Below are 13,974 nucleotides of genomic sequence, written 5' to 3'. Positions count from 1 at the left end.
GTACCTACGGGTTCAGACAGCTGGCAATAAATCCTGGGTCTTCCGTCATGCGCTGTAGATGGTCTGGATAATCTGCCATTTTCTGGTGAATATGTTGACTCTCATGGCAACAAAAACTCTCTTATGTTGTTTGCATATGTATTGCATACATATGCAAACAACAGAAGAGAATTTTTTACATGCACACCTGTGGATATAATACATAAATAGATAAATAAATAAATAAAAATTATTCACATTTACAAACTTCTACAGCTCAAACACCCACATCAGTCCGGTAAGCAGAACCATCCACCCCTTTTATATTTGTGTTTCAAGTATTTAGAGCCCAAACAAAACCACTATACACCAGTTTACAGCTTTCAGTATAACGTTTTGCGGCTTTGCTTATGACATCTTGGGAATATTGTGACTAAAATGGGGTTTGGACGGGTCTGGGTACTGTCTGGTTATGGCATCAGTTTAACACGTGACATTATATTACTGGTGAAGGAAGTTCTGACCAGCAATTACTCTCAAATTAACTTAACATTTTAAACGGATTTCGTTCATTAAAATCCTTATTTGTGAAAATATAGCCATTTAGACTGTGGACTACGTTAGCATCATCTTTGTGTTTTGGTGCAATAATAAACGAGGCTTGTACACGCAAATTAGTGACTCACATCGTACTGCAGATAGTTTCTCATACAAAAGCACAGGCAGATCCATCGAATGAACAGTCGGGTGGTCGTGTACCTATGTACTAAATACACGCCGTTTACATAATTTTAAAACAAGCCCGAAAGCTTCGTATATACATTCAGGATTTCAAAGCCTTTAATATTTATCAGCTTATGACTAACTAAACCAAACAAGAACTTCACAAATGCTTACCAGTCTGTTTCCAACGCGAGGTATATCCTACTCCTAGCGTCTGACTGCTTGCTCGGAATCTTCATGTCCAGCTATTTCGTCTGCATTCAAACGTGTGTGCTGTCTAACTGGCACAAATTGCTAACCTTTACCGCCTTTATAATGCTCATATTCTTCATCACCTTCGTGGAACCCTTCAGAATAGTGTTTGTTGCTCGAAATATCGGAAAAGTCATCGTCGTTCTTATAATGGATTCCAATGGTCGCCATGATGTTTAACAGTGGGTATGACGCCACGCCCCTACTCGGCACTTTCCGCTGTTTCCGTCTTTTTCCAGCGAATACAGCAACGTGTGATAATTTTTTGCTAATAATCGAAAAATAAAAACTTTTCCTTCATAATGGATTCCAGATTCGAATTCTACATAAAAAAAAATGTATAATACTAATAATAGCAAAAAGGTGCATTGAGGACCTTCCATACCCTTTAACATTTTCCATGCCCAAGTTTGAGAAGCTGTCACGTGATGTCCAAAAACAGAAGTCACATTCAACGGGTAAGGATACATACAAGGATTCATTCTGTCATCGGTGGATATTTAAGAACAAAGTGTGTATTAGGTGGCTTCTTTTTTTGTTAGTATATATTTTTGGAATTACATCGAGAGATAGTAGTTTGTTGCTCAGGTCGGAGGATGGCTGCGTCGTACCGTGCGTGACAAAAGAGATGCGTTTTACCTTGCACTCACTCAGCATTTGCCGAAAAATAAAGAAGCTAATGCACAGAAATCAAACTTAAACTGGGTGTCACAAAAAATGTTTACACACTTTAATATTTGTACATTCTTTTGTTAAAAACTATTTGACTTGTAATAAACATTATTTAAAGTGTATAAATTTTTTCAGGACACCCTGTACTTTATCTTTTCAAAAGGCTGCTGTTTTATTTTTATCATTGCAGGCTGCATTTTATTACCATATGGATGTCTAAAATTACAGTATTTTTTATCTTTTAATCCTCAAAATAAATTTCACGTTTTCTTTATTATATTTCCACATTTTTATCAATGCAACAAAACATAGCACATCAATAATGGAAGTTAAACTTAAAACACCATACTACAGCAGAGTGGTCACGTGGTGTGTCATTACCTCCAGGAAGTGCTGCAGGAAAAAAACTGTTGGATAGAAGGCTGATATAGACATACATGAGTTGCCTTCATTATTGGGCTTACCGTAATTTTTCATATATAATGCGCAAAATTTTCCCAAAATACTTTCAAAAAGTCAAAGTGCCTTATGTTTGGGTATCGATTAAAAAGAAAATCACATTGTATAATTGTATGCAGGTACATAGAGTTGTCAAAAAAGGTCAAATTTACATTTCAATATGATATTTGATGTCTTATGTTCCACATGTATCACAGTAATCTGCGCCACCAACCTGAGCTCTCTGACCTGCTCGTGAGAGTTTTGTGATTTTATGATCGTTAGCGAAGCATATTTGTGGCTGAAACGGCTGCCCGTGAGTCTGATTTAACGAAGACCAAAAATCTCGACTACAAGTTGTTATACAGCTGCCTTTAAAAGAAAAATGTCAACACTCTTGCCGAAGTGGGCAACCCCGAAGCAGTTCTGTGGTGTCAAGTCGCTATCAAAACAAGAGTGTAATGGGTACGTTAAAAAAAAAAAATGGCAGGACTCACACAATTAAAGTGCTCACTTTTTTTCAAAATTTGCTCATTACGCTCGCTATTGAAAAGCTGGTACAAATTGTAGCTGAATGGAGGGCAAGAGGCTGCGCTGTTAGCACTGTGGAGCTGACAGTAATGAGGAATAAAAGGAACCAAGACTCTTGGGATAAAAAAAAAAAAAAAATTCCTCACAAACGCCATGGATGGCACAGAGCGGGCCTGGCCGACCCTCGGCTCGCGAGCCTCATGCGATTCTTTAACTTGTTTCATGCGGCTCCTGAGGAGCTTTCACATGACGTGTCAAAAATGCTTGGCTGGCGCTCTCATTCACTCCCCATGTAGGTAGATGGCACACTGACCATGTAAGCCTGTTTGAGTGACGTCAAACGAGTGACGAGAGAATCCTTGGTGTGACATTATTTGTGTTGTAAACAATTTCCGTCAGGTTACCTCTTGAAATGGCAGGGGAAAAAAGCACAGCCAAACGAAAATATGAAGAAGAACACAGGACGTTTTTGCCACAGTGGGAGAGTTTATATTTTTTTGTTGAACGTAATGGCAAGCCGATCTGCCTTATATGTCACGCAGCATTAGCGCATTTCAAAGCTTCAAATCTTCAGCGTCACTTCAGCTCACTCCACCATAACATCGAACAGGAATTTCCAAAAGGGACTGAACTTTGCAAGAACAAGTTGGTCGCTTTGAAAAGTCAGGCAGAATAGCAGGTGCAGTTTTTCCTAAAATATTGTGCCATTAAAAGACAGAACCCGTGGCATAGATGTGAAAGAAGCAATGATGGCTGCGTTTGCAAAAGCAAATCTGCCCATACCGAAACTAACTGCAATAGCCACGGATGGAGCGCCAGCCATGATCGCATCCGTGACAGGGCTTGTGGGGGTGTGCAAAGCTGATCAAACATTTCCCGACTTTTGGAATTTCCACTGCATCATCCACAGGGAGCAACCCGTGTCTAAATCATTGAATTTAGACAACGTTATGAAGCCTGTGATGGAAATCGTCAACTACATCCGCACACATGCGCTTAACCACAGGCAATTCAGGAATATCATCGCTGAGCTTCACCAAGGGCTTCCAGGTGACCTGCCGCTGCACTGCACTGTGAGGTGGCTGTCAAAAAGCAAGGTACTTTCTCGCTTCTTTGAGCTTTTGGATGCTGTGAAACTGTTCATGGAAGAGAAGGACAAGGACTATCCCGAGCTCTCAGACCTCGAGTGGATTATGGATCTGGCATTTTCAGTCGACATGCTGTGTCACTTGGACAGACTGAACCTGACCCTGCAGGGTAAGTTAAAAATGTTGCCTGACCTGGTGCAAAGTGTGTTTGCGTTTGTCAACAAAGCAAAGCTGTTCGAGGCGCATATTCAAAAGGGAGATTTAATACATTTTCATACTCTGTTAAAAGCCAGTGACCAAGTCACCAGCGCTGCCATGAAAAAGAAAGACAGATATGCAACACTGGCTGCAAACCTGCACAAAAGCTTTGTGACCCGGTTCTGTGATCTACAACTAAAAAGACCACAGATTACGTTCCTCGTCGACCCATTAAATGTGGACACAGACTGTTTGAAAGCCCCGCTCGTCACAGATGTGGCTGCGGCTGAGTTGGAGATGATCGACCTTTGTGAGGCGGACCAACTGAAAGCTGTTTTAAGGGTAGGGACCATTGAGTTCTGGAAAAGTGTACCAATTGAAAAATAACCCAACATCAAACGAGCTGCATTTAAGATACTGTTCATGTTTGGGTCAACGTACGTCTGCGAGTCTCTGTTTTCTACCCTGAAACGTGAAATCAAAGCATCGATCTGTTCTGACTGACACTCATTTGAAAGAATTGCTTAGAGTGGCGACAACAGAACACAAGCCAGATTTGAAGTGGATTGTTCAAGATAAGGAATGCCAAAAGTCTCAATAAGCATCATAGTAATAGAAAGATGTTATTGAAAATTATTCTGTTTTTGTTTGTGGACTTGCTTGAACTGAGAGTTTGTGCGTGCGTGCGTGTGTGTGTGTGTGTGTGTGTGTGTGTGTGTGGTGTGTGTGTGTGTGAGAGACATTGCTGTTGAAAATTACTGATATCATGTTGGTGTGGTTATTTTCATTAGATCTGGCTGAGCATAGGTCTGTGTATGTGTGCATACATGATTAAAAGATGATGTTCATGTGTACCTCTGTGTATTATGTGGCTCTTTGCAGTAACAGAAAAAAAAAACAAGTGGCTTTTAGTCTCTGACTAGTTGGCCACTCCTGACACAGAGGATGACATGCTGTGGGAGCAAGATGGGATTACTGTTCATGATGCAATGTAGGAGGCACCAGAACTGGACGAAGTCATTAATGATGAGTTGGTCAGTGTCAGAGATGTTGATGATGCAACTGGTCTAATTTTTCCTACGTGTTTCTAGAGCATCACTGAGGTCATGAACCCATTTTTTGCAGTCACTGTCTACTCAAATGGCCTGTCATACAAATATTGCAGTAACACTAATGTATCAATTTATAGTGTAATGTAGCTTTTTGAGGCCACTAAAATGTCATCCACAAATATCAAAATTTGGCTTTTGTTTGGGGCATTAAAGGAGGCCAAACACCTTGTGATTACTTCTGAGAAAATTATTGGGCAGTCACAAAATCCCTGGGATAACATTGTGAACGTTAATTTTTCACCTTTGAACGTAAATGTGAACCAGTATTGGCTCTCAGGGTGGAGAGGTATACTCTCAAAGGCATTATTCAGGTCCACCACCGAAAACCACCTGGTTTCGGGTTGTAATGAGTTCAAAAGAGTGTGTTGATTAGGAACATTTGCCGCACGCGAATCTCCTGCTGTTTACTGTTAAATCCTGAATTAATCTCCATTTGTTAGTTTATGCTTTTTGGACTGGGAATATAGGCGTACATGGGCTAGGCACACGCGTAAAATTCCTGCCTTTTTTAATTCGGCAACCACGGATTGGATGCCTATTTCAGCGGGTATTGTCGAATTATCGGTGGTTGTTCCATTTTTCCCTGTAAAATTACTGGTCGTGTGTTTGTCATGAGTCCATCATCAGCCGGTCCAGTGCTCCACAGCCCGGATGGGAGATGACAAATGGCATCTTCCTCAACAGGGGTGAGCACATAAACTTCGGCTAATCAGCTCTAGTGGACTCGTGCAAACGTATCAAAATTCCATCAAACACGCAATCTGCACCATCCTGATTTTGTTTCTTCAACCTCGTCGAAGTTTTCTTATGGGACCTAAATTTTGTGTGGAATCACTCCGTCGAAATTGTTCGCCTCTCTCCATTCACATTGTTTTGACTTCGCGAGTGAAATGTGTGGATGCTGCCCAGGAGGGAGCAGCGCTTTCACTTCCGCGGTGAGTCTGACAGTCGCAAAACACCACTTTCCTTTCCAATAAATGTAATTCACCTGCACTTAGTTGTTCAGCCAATTCCAAAAACAATTTGGTGTAATCTGGATCAGGGCCCGGGGATTCTTTGTACTTAATGGTGACATGTAAATAATTTCGGTAGTGCATGTCTCCTCCCTGTCGGACCCTCCCGTGAGCTACTTTTAGTAAATTTTCAGTCATATTCCTCTTCAGGCAAATCCAGCGACCAATATTAATGTGCCTCATTTTCTTGAATTTTGATGTTAGCTTCCATTCGCCCCTGTTTATTAATTGCGATGCTAATCTCTAATTGTGTCAATCCGTCGCGACCTCATAAATTGAGCAGGCTGTAGAACTGCTTCCACACTCGTCTTTTTATTTTAATTTATTCATCGTGACTGCGCAACTCGGTAGTATGGAACAAAACCTCAGGGTTGGACTAAACCATGAGTTCCATGCATGTAAACCTTTTTTCGGCTTGTTCTTCTGGTTTCATCATAGGGTCAGTCTGATGACGCATGAAATCATTTTTGAGGTCGAACATTCGTTTGTTTACTTGTAAAGTTAATGTTTACCACAGGATGCTCTGCTTTTTTCTTTTCCTGCTCGACCGTTCATAATTTATTTTTTTTCAATTTTACGACTTTGAATTTCTCTGGCCCTATCAAGAAGGGCCTTACAATAAACCAGTGTTTACAGTGGGTATTGTCTTTTCTCTTCTGCCTGTCTTTAATAGATAATTTACTGAAGTTTGTCCAATTCTTCAAAGTTGTCTACATTTCCAGAAAATCCATACTTTTTCTGCCACTTTTTGGTGAATTTTGTTTTTCCCTTGTAATCAATTTCAGCTAAACGACATTTTTCCTTTACTTCAGCATCGGAAAGTGGACAGTTGGAATTCTTGGTCGACATTGCTGCCATTTCTGACGGTCTTATTTCTTATAGGCGTCTCCTCAGTTTTGAGAAAAATTCAAAGTGCCTGATTTCGTGTTGAATACCAAGCTTCTACTCCCAATTCAGAGCAGGTATTACCTGGGTGTTTTTACTCATGACCCTCAGTGAGTTTTACATTTCTCAAACTTTGTACACATTCACTCTCACAGTCTGATCAATTTCTGTGTCCTGAAACTAAAAGTTTTCTATTTTTCCAAGTGTTGTACAAACACTGACCTGTGAAAAATAGGAAATATACTAGTCTTTTGACCAGATCTTCTGTACTATTTTTCCAAGTGTTATAAAAACATTGACCTATGAAAAATAGGAAATATACTAGTATTTCGACTAGATATTCTGTATTACTTTTCAAAGTGTTATACAAACACTGACCTGTGAAAAATATGAAATCACAAGGGACAGAAGGGAGACCCAATACATGTGTGCTCCCTCAGACTGCCAATGTGGTCGTCCCTGACTTCTCTTTTTATTGCTTTCTTAGGTCAAAATGCTGACACAGATAGCTACACCAACAGCACATAAACACTAAGGTACATGTTTCTTCAAGGGTGCAAGAGTGTCTACACAAAGTTTAAGTTTGTGTTAATATATTTAAAGTGCCACTGACACCAAAAATTACATTCTAAAATAGGTATTGTTTACAGTAGCGCAAAGTTGCGTCAGTCTAATTTGACACTATGCGCACCACAGTTTGTCTGTGACGTCATGTTTGTCTGTCATGTCATGTGCAGGCGTCAGACTGGATCCCTGGTATTGAAAACACGCTGTGCCGAATTCAATGGCAGATGAATGAGAGCGATTTTCGGATTTTTCTGATGCCCTGTCTGAGACTGAAGCTCTTTTTGAGGAAGAAAACATCTCAGAAGCGACCGGGGCTATTTTACTGTATTGTTTTGAGCCATATTTAGACGATATGCAGATCACTTCTCCACTAACAACAGACTCCCCACAGACCCAGACGAGGATTATGAGGGACCCGATGAAATATTCAAAATGACTGGCCCGTAATTGTTCGTTTTCCTAACCCATTTACAAGTCTTGTTTATGTAGCGTACTCTTTGCCCATGGCGGGCAAAGTAAATATCACTGATGTTATCAAAATTCAGTGAGAGCTATGTGTTATGTGTCTTTTTATTTTAGATATTAATTATTTTTTCTTCTTTTTTATTTTCCTCTCTTATGTCCTTTTTTTTTAAGTTTATGATGCGCAGGTTTTGTTACGTTCTGAGAGACGGACTCTTTTACGTCATCGGACGCGGATTTCTAAAATGTTCCGATAAGAACGAGACTGGCTGTTGACGGGAGCATCTTACTACTACTGCTTATTTTGCACAAGTACATGGACGCCACACTGTCTTCTGCCTTTCGTCTTTTGACACACTGTCTTCTGCCTTTCGTCTTTTGACATTTCCAGAACATTTGCCTGCTTCGAACATTCTCTGGAAGTAACATTTGACTATTTGGAACATTCGTTTGACTTTGGTGCCTAGAATATTTGTTCATCTGAGATGACATGCTGTAGCAAAGAAGAAGAATGTCGTTTGGCCAGTTAGCTTATGTTACACGCAACTAAAATGTCTTTGTACTTATATTTTGTGTTATTGGTTTGTGTTGTGTTGTCTGTGATTAAACACAATACAAATGCTTTGTTATATTTTGCTGGTTTGACCAAGGGGATTTATTCTAAATTCGGATGTAACATATACTATAAACTAAAACAAATTAGACCTCACCCCCACACCCATATTATTTTTTTTAATAATGCTATACACACCTGTCATTTGAAACCCACAAAGCTCTTGTCCTTTCCACCTGTGCAATCCATTTTTCATGATGAATCAGGTCTTTTGGAAACATGTGAAGAGTGAGGGGGTGAAAGAAATATTTTTTGCTTGATTGTTCGTTGCACTGGGGACGTGCCTTGTATCAATCCGTGTTGTATCAATGTGCCTCATGTAATGTAGTACGTACTCTAAGATGATCTGGCTTTTTCTTGGGGGTTGGGTGCACTGAATCCGCAATAGGTGAAGCGCAAAATAGAGGATTACTGAAGTTGCGCGTCGCTGCCTTCTGTGGGAATGACGACCTTTCCAATGTGGCCACCACACACACACACCGATTAGCTAGTGTTTCTATCTGTGCGTGCAAAGGCCAGTAGAAATTTGTTCGGGCATTTGACTCTCTTGTCATTTGATTTGTGAACTAGTTAAATGTCAGTAGCAGTTATGTTATATTGGATGTGTTTGTGTGGGGGTGCGGGGGGTGACCGAGTTTTTATTCCAAGATGAGATCCCTGAGTTATTGATGGTATCCAACTGAATTTCTGTCTGTTTTGTCTTGCAGTTATTCAGTCCCTCATTGCACTTGTGAATGACCCACAGCCAGAGCATCCCTTGAGGGCAGACCTAGCAGAAGAATACTCAAAAGACCGTAAAAAATTCTTGAAGAATGCTGAAGAGTTTACAAAGAAGCATGGCGAAAAACGGCCAATGGACTGATTACTTAAGCGTATAGCCTTCTGTCTCTTTCACCCTTACCTCTTACTTTCTCAAGTAAATATCATTCTTCCTATCTGGCTGTCCTCAATCTCAATCTCCCTCATACCATCTTTCTCATTCACCTTCCTCTTTTGCTCCCCACATAAAACGGCCCATCTGAAGCAGACAGTGGCAGCCTCAGCCTCCCTTCACATCTGCTCTGTGGATCAGACCACTTCCTGTGTCCTACCCAGCCATAGATTTCCTTCACTAACTTTCAACTCTTAAAGTAAAAATGGGGAAAAAAAAAGGCTCAAACATGGAGAGTTGAATAGGAATACTCTAATAATGTGTTTTTGTTTGCTTTTGTTCTATAAAATATAGGGAGCTAGAGATTTTAAATTTTTTTTGCTGATCTTAAAAACTGGTTAATTACTCATTTTCTTTGCCACAGTAACAAATCAAGGGAAAGAGAAATCTTGGAATTTTTTTTGTTTTTAATTTTCCACTCTCTGTCAGACTGCGTGTTTCTCTTACTGACCTCCACTGCTTCTAGATTTGCACTGTAATCTGTGGAATAATCCCACATTTCCCCATGCCCAGTTTGTAACCCATTGAGCAGAGGCAAACCATTGTTCTCCCACATGTGAATTGAATTGTTATAAAAGTTATTCAGTACTTGTCAAAAAGGTCTCTCCAAATATATTCTCAGCTGTCTCCTTTTTTTAAAAAAAAGTTTCACATGTACTTATGGGTTTGATTAATTGAATCAAAACACTTGTTCAGTGTGAAAAAGATTTTTCCCTGACAAATGCCTTGTAATATTGTTTTAATTACAAAAAACCTTTTGATTGTCACTTTGACATAAAATTGTCAAAGTAGGAACTGCCTGTTTAACTTTATTACTGTTCATCTTGCACTCCTAGGTACCAGTTTTAACTATTTTCATTTAATACACTTCTTTTAACACATTTTGACAGAAGATCCACTCCCAGTTTACTGTGCTGAAAGGGACCTAAAAGGAAGTGTGGAAGTGTCAGAAGCTGGTGGCCAATTTACTGATGCGGAGCACAGTTAGGCTGAGACAGAGCACCTTGAAGAAAGATGGGAGCGGGGCTAGTGGTTCAGGGATATATCAGGATGCACAGAGTGACCAAAATGCAGCATGGAACACCTGTTTGATCTGGTCTCCGTTCTTGTTTTGTAATAAAATGGCTAATTATTTTGCCTCACTGCCTGCTTGCTAGTTAAGGTACATAATTCCCAATAATTGATAAAATAAAATGTTTAATGTAAATGTAAAATTAAAAAAAAAATGTCAGTGAAATTGCAATTGTCACTATTATATGGACATTTTTCCTTATCCTCTCTTCAACCTCTGAAAATACAAAAAATTCTCACCCCAATATTATGGATTACATGGACATGAACTGTTTCCCCCATCAAGACTTACTATGCAGGAAAGCATCACTTCATGTCCACAAACTGCAACCAATGTTCTCTGAAATATGAGAATCTCCCCTCCATCTGAAAGCAGGGTTTTTTGTTCATTTCTTTCTGCCAGAGGTTGAAGTGGGCATAAGTATGGATGTCCACATTTTGGGAAAAATTGCTGGTAGTTTTTTAAATATAACTTTCCAGAAAGAAGCAATACTGTAGATTCAATTGCAAGGCATTGCCAAATGTTTTGTCCATTTACAGGTGAGTAAATTACTTTTAAGTATTTCCTGCATTGCTTACAAAGGCACATGAAAGGTTACATTTTCTTTGATTCACTGAACAAAGTTGTTGTATCACCACTGTTTTGGGGAATCTTTTGTACCAATTAAATGACAGTTTTGTACCTTGAAAGACACTTTTTTTAGAACACCAAATCTTAAAAATAAAATTGTGGTAAAGTGGCTCCACTAAGGCGACAAGCTAAGGTGGACTTTTAAGGGGGGGGGGGTAGGTCAATATAATGCCCAATAAATGGTTTTTGAAAGTGTTGAAGAAGCACAGTAAAAACAATGTACATGCATGATAAGTCAAGTTTACAGACATTAATTATAACATTGATCCATCCATCCACTACAGCTTCTCTGATATTGGGTTGCAGGGGCTGTAGCTTTTGCAGGGATAACCAGGCTTCCCTCTCCCTAGCCACTTCATTCAGTCCTTCCGGGGAGATCCTGAGGTGGTCCCAGGCCAACTGAGAGACAGCGTGTCCTGGATTGTCCACTGGATCTATTTCCAGGGAGAAGTGCCTGGAACACTTTGCCATGGAGGCATCTGAATCAAATTCCCCAGCCATAGATATACTGTGCAGTATCTGTACTTCTGTATCATGGGTGTTATTCATTTTTGTCACGCCACATCGGAGCCACCATTTCCCTCAGAGGGTTGTTATGACTGTGAAACCATAAAATTTTTTAACTACCTCATGTTTACATGCGTTTTGGAACCAGAAAATCAAGATGTAATAATAAATATTGTTTGGTCACACTTCCCCAAGAGGCGCTGCGTCAGGAAGGACATCCGTCGTAAAAACTGCCAAACATATGAGAACAGGCTTTGGCGAACTCTTACGGGACAAGACGAAAAAAAGAAATTTGTTTGGTCACACAAAACTGCTTGCAATATCACAATGTTATCATTTATGATATAACAATTAAATTTTTTTTTTTTAACAAAAATCATGGAAGTTGATACAAATACAGATTTGCCATCACAGGCCACATAAAACCATGCAGCGGGCCAGATCTGGTCCGGAACTTGAGTTTGACTCGTGCTGTATATAAATACTAGAGGGAGCCCTGTCTTTTTGATCAAGTCACGTGTATCGAAAAATGTCCCATTTTTAAATTACAACTTTTTAAAATTTTTGTAGATTTTAACATGACTTGTTTTTATAAACATCAGATCAAGTTATATGTATGTTATGAATCAGGACTGTTGAAACAAAATGCCTAGGATTGTGTGTTTTTTGTAAAAATGACAAACGCAAAGTACCTGTCAAATTGTTGTACGTTTTATCAAAGTTTGTACACCAGGTAATGTCCAAAAGTAAATTTCCATAAGGTAGTTTTTCGTTTGGATATATATTTTATTTTAATTTATTATACAGCATTTAACACTGCAAACACAGATTTCAAGCTTTTATTTTGGTAGTGGTACATCCGGTGATCACCAGTTTTGATTTACTGTTACATATTGGCTAAATAGTTCCAACTGAAACATTTAGATGTAACACTAGATATACAAACCCAATTACAATGAAGTTGGATTGTTGTGTTGAATAAAAACAATGATTTGCAGATCATGTTCCACCTATATCTTATTGAATACTCGACAAAGATATTTGTCAAAAATGATAAAACGTTTTAGCAAATAATCATTTACTTTGAGTTTTATGGTTGCAATACACGTGGCAAAAAGATAAAGTTGAGAAATGCTTTGGAACATCCCACAGGTGAACAGGCAAATTAGGAGCAGATTCTTCCCTGAATATCCATCCGTTTTCTTAGGCGCTCATCCTCACAAGGGTCGCGGGAGCACTGGAGCCAATCCCAACTCTCAACGGGCAGGAGGCAGGGTACACCCTGAACTGGTTGCGAAGCCAATCGCAGGGCATATGGAGACAGACAACAGTCGCACTGACAATCACACCAACGTACAATTTAGAGTGTACAATTAATGTTGCATGTTTTGGGGATTTGGGAGGAGACAGGAGTGCCCGTAATAAAACCCACGCATGCACGGGGATAACATGCAACCTCCACAGAGGCGGGGCCGGGATTAAACCCCAGTCCTCAGAACTGTGAGCCCAACACTTAGAGCGTAGATAATGCAAATAGCAGAGACAATTTTTCTGAGTGGGGTTCCCGTAGTTAACTGTCGCAGTCGTTGTGCAAAGGCGCAGAAGGGTCGAACGCAGATCGGGTCGCAACAACTAATTGTGGAAACGATCGCTCAAAGAAAAAAAGATGAGTTCTACAGTTTTCCGAAAGACTGGACACTCATTCACAGATGGGGGAGTATGCCAAAGTATTCATGCTTGATGTTGCCAATAAGCGTTTTGACAACTTTTCACATAAAGACAAGATAAAGGAATAAAAGTCATGCCTTTGTCCGCAAGAACTGTTCAGTATCGTACCATCATGATTTTCTTTTCCTTTGGGCATTTCCTATGAGGCGTCGCCACAGCGTGTCATTTTTTCCATCTTAGCCTATCTCCTGCATCTTCATCCTACATTCCTCCTGTCTTCCCTCACAACATCCATCAACTTTTTATTTGGTCTTCCTCTGGCTCTTTTGCCTGGCAGCTCCATCGTCAGAACCCTTCTACTAATATACTCACACTCGTGCCTCTGGACATGTCCAAACCATCAAAGTCTGCTCTCTCGAACCTTGTCTTCAAAACATCCAACTTTGACTGTCCATCTAATTAGCTAATATCTAATCCTATCCAACCTGCTCACTCCTAGTGAGAACCTCAACATCTTAATTTCTGCCACCTCCATTTCTGTTTCCTGTTGTCTTGTCAGTCCGTCTAATCCGTACATCATGTGCGGCCTCACCACTGTTTTATAACATTATTCAGTCCCTTTACTTTCGGTGC

The 13,974-nt window shown here is 39.9% G+C and overlaps 2 protein-coding genes across 8 annotated transcripts in view; both read left to right on the top strand.

The window, feature by feature from the left end:
- The window catches only part of ube2l3b (ubiquitin-conjugating enzyme E2L 3b), a 50,714-nt gene extending 39,419 nt beyond the window's left edge, over positions 1-11,295 (top strand). For 4 of the 5 annotated variants that reach the window (XM_061816995.1, XM_061817000.1, XM_061816994.1 and 1 more), the window contains one exon: positions 9,241-10,347. In XM_061816995.1, coding sequence (XP_061672979.1) covers positions 9,241-9,395 — 155 coding nt within the window. In that variant the 3' untranslated portion in view covers positions 9,396-10,347. The other variant, XM_061816997.1, reaches the window with a different exon arrangement.
- Positions 3,545-9,208, top strand: LOC133499231 (general transcription factor II-I repeat domain-containing protein 2A-like). 3 transcript variants are annotated; one of them, XR_009794594.1, is made up of 4 exons: positions 3,545-3,852; positions 3,973-4,223; positions 4,764-4,915; positions 6,889-9,208. XR_009794594.1 is itself a non-coding variant. In XM_061816993.1 (3 exons), exons 1-3 carry the CDS (start codon positions 3,546-3,548, stop codon positions 4,764-4,766), a joined length of 561 nt encoding a protein of 186 aa, XP_061672977.1. In that variant the 5' UTR covers position 3,545; the 3' UTR covers positions 4,767-9,208. The 3 variants fall into 3 exon arrangements, 2 of the variants coding, with proteins under 2 accessions (XP_061672977.1, XP_061672976.1); XM_061816993.1 differs by having other exon boundaries at positions 4,764-9,208; XM_061816992.1 differs by lacking the exons at positions 4,764-4,915; positions 6,889-9,208 and having other exon boundaries at positions 3,973-4,732.
- Positions 11,296-13,974: the final 2,679 nt, after the last annotated feature.

The sequence above is a fragment of the Syngnathoides biaculeatus genome, chromosome 4, assembly GCF_019802595.1.
Source record: "Syngnathoides biaculeatus isolate LvHL_M chromosome 4, ASM1980259v1, whole genome shotgun sequence".
Lineage (NCBI taxonomy): Eukaryota > Metazoa > Chordata > Actinopteri > Syngnathiformes > Syngnathidae > Syngnathoides > Syngnathoides biaculeatus.
This window is presented reverse-complemented; position numbering and strand designations above follow the sequence as displayed.

What these genes read in the sequence shown, in the direction of transcription:
- LOC133499231 (XM_061816992.1), top strand. Translation starts at nt 3,546, where the DNA reads ATGAAGCCTGTGATGGAAATCGTCAACTACATCCGCACACATGCGCTT. An exon ending in ACTGAACCTGACCCTGCAGG is followed by an intron (nt 3,853 to 3,972) that starts GTAAGTTAAAAA and finishes CTCTGTTAAAAG; the next exon opens with CCAGTGACCAAGTCACCAGC.